The 2826-nt window shown below is 45.5% G+C and overlaps 1 protein-coding gene across 1 annotated transcript in view; it reads left to right on the top strand.

The window, feature by feature from the left end:
* The window catches only part of DENND3 (DENN/MADD domain containing 3), an 86244-nt gene that overhangs the window by 43103 nt on the left and 40315 nt on the right, over positions 1-2826 (top strand). Inside the window, exon 10 of the mRNA XM_006830727.1 lies at positions 2085-2181. Within this exon, the coding sequence (XP_006830790.1) occupies positions 2085-2181 (97 nt within the window). The remainder of the gene's footprint in view (positions 1-2084; positions 2182-2826) is intronic.

Raw genomic sequence — 2826 nt, forward strand, 5'->3', positions numbered from 1 at the left:
ATATATAGGAGTTGCTGTGTGCTTAACCACTGTTTCACCAGGCACCTTATGTAGCAGATAAATGTCTCAGATGTTGTCAGCTTAAGTGATTTTTTGTTCACATTTGATCTGTGTGGGAGTCTTTGGCGACCTTTCTTCTCTTCATTCTCTTTCAGTTCTCTCTTACCCTGCTGCTCTCTGCTGGGGAAAGCGGCCCCTTTGTAGACCTGAGCGTGGTCCACTGCCAGGTCCTTCCTGTCCTGGAGGACAGGTCACGTCAGGGCTTTGGAGCCCAGCTCGCTGACCATAGGACTCAATGTGACTGCTTCAGAGTCACTGTCGTAATGGTGTTCTTTCCACCTGTCGACTTGGAGAAAACAAGTCAGTTGTTAGGAAAATCCCCTCGTAACTCCTCGCCGTATAACCCAGAGGAGGCATACAGGCGTGCCTTCGAAATCGTTGCGGATTCAGTGCCTGACCACCCTGATAAAGCCAAGATTACACTCAAGTGAGACACACATGTGGTTTTGGTTTCCCTGTGCATGTAAAAGTGATGTCACTCTCATGTTTGAAGTGTGCTGTTATTGCATGATTTAAAAGTTTAAAAATATTATCAGAATGGTCACAATCGGATGCAGGGACTCTAAGTGAGCACAGGCTCTTAGAACATGCTGGACGCAGGCTGGTCACAGAGCATCCATTCGTTACAAAACAAAGCTTTGTCTCTGGGAAGTGTGATAAACCGTAGCCCAGTGAAGCGAATTCTGTCTCAGTTATCTTCTTTCTTGCTCCTTGAAGATCAAGTCTTTTATGATCAAAGCTTTAAAAAAAATGACAAGCTTAACGAGCTGATGAAAGCAGAGGACATCAACAAACCACCTGATAAAACGTAGGAACTAAGTGAACGGAGGGAAGAAGAAATCTGTGACGGCTCTCACGTCAGAGAGCAGTTTACTGCTTTTCAGGAGCTCTGTCTTTTCCTGCACGCGCTCAAACTAGGAAGTGTACGGGGCGTACGGACAGTGGGGTGTTGCCACGGGGTGGCTTTGAGACGAGGGTATTAAGAAAGGACAAGCCCAAGCTGACAGGGTGGTCTGGTACATCTGTCAACCACAACCCACCACGTCTCAGAGGTGGTACCCTTGAGAACTTCTTTCACCTTTTTCTGCCTCGATGTCAGTGCCAGATGACGTCAGGTTGTTTTTTTACAAGCATTCTCTAGTTCCCATTATGGTCCTTCCGTATGAAATGGCTTCTTTTCAAGTATGATCGTGCACTGCTCCTTCCTATTTTAACAGTTCAGTACGCGTCCTCTGAGTGCTACAGTCAAAGTGATAAGAAGAAAAACAACGCAAAAAGTATGATTTCGCCTCACAAAACCTTATTTCTCATGTATACAACCTTTTTTCCTGATGTTGTTGTTGGTAAGTGCCATTGAGTTGGTTCTGATTCATAGTGAGCCTTTATAGGGTTTCCAAAGAGCAGCTGATGGGTTTGAACCACCAACCTTGCAGTTTGCAGTCCAGTGCTGATCCTACAGCACCAGCCCGGAATCCTGCATTTTTCCCTGATAAATGGGGGGAAATCTTTGCATGTAGTACATACTGGATGCTTTCTGTGATCATACTTCTGGGTTTAGACTTAGTTCTGGGTCTGGGAACCCATGGGCTAGAATCACCAGTGTTTCACAGGTGGGGACACAGGATACCAGGAGCGGAAGTGACTTCAGGCTGGTGGCTCAGCTGGGTCAACGTGTGGGCAACCTGTCAGCTACTCCATCTCTCTTTCTGTGACCATCCTGCCCTCAACTGCATTTGATTTGTCAATAAAAACAGTGAGACTACTTACATCAAGAACTCGAGCTTGAAGAAGACAACAGTACTCCCCACCCCCAGGTTTGATCTCATTTGGAGGGAGACGTTATTCTTAAAGTAACGAACAGCTTGACCACAGAATACTTCTATACCACATCATTTTGAGGTCAGAAGCATTCTTCTGAAGAAAGGGCTTTTCAAAGTGTCATTGATTTTCTGCTACTGAGAGTGGTATGCCTTTCAGGTACTTTGAACAAACTCCTGTACTTAGACTCTCTTTCTCTTTTCTAGGGAAGTGAAGAATCATTTAAACTATGAACACCGTGTATTTCATAGTGAGGAATTTCTGAAAACAAGAGCCCCAGGGGACCAGCAGTTTTATAAACAGGTGAGGCGTACGTGATCAATTCTTTACCTTTTCTGTCCTGGAAGGAGTCTTCAGAACAAGTGTTTTCAGCATCTCTGAGTGTGACGTTGATTTTTGTCAGCATTTCCGAAAAGTTTACCGCTCAACTCTGAGCACGGTTTCCTTTTTCTTTTTGTCTTGGTGAAATACACATAACATAAAATGCATCATTGTTGCCATTGTAAAGCATACGGGTCAGCGATAGTAAGCACACGGAAGTGCACGGATGGCGCCGGACCGGGTGGTGTTTCGTTCTGTTGGCCATGTAAAGTCACTACAAGTCAGAACCCAAACAGTGGCCCTTGGCAGCAATGGTACCAGATTCCCAGTGATGGCCCGCCACCGCTACCTCAGCATGAAGCATTTCCACCGTATCACTCTGTCTGCACCACTTATCCCTGGGACTACCAGTTCTTTCTGAGTTGCGGGATTCACTTCTGCTTTTTGTAGCAATCCCACATTCTCTCTCTCCATATTAATAATTCATTTTATTTCTGGCAAAAATCTGCACAGCAAAACCCACTCCCATCAGCAGTGTCCTGACATCCTGATCAGTTGTACCGGTGAAGGTCTTCACATTGTGCCTACATCCACCTCATCTCTGGTCTCATCTCGGAAGGTCTTCAC

This window comes from Chrysochloris asiatica, unplaced genomic scaffold (assembly GCF_000296735.1).
Source record: "Chrysochloris asiatica unplaced genomic scaffold, ChrAsi1.0 scaffold00001, whole genome shotgun sequence".
NCBI lineage: Eukaryota > Metazoa > Chordata > Mammalia > Afrosoricida > Chrysochloridae > Chrysochloris > Chrysochloris asiatica.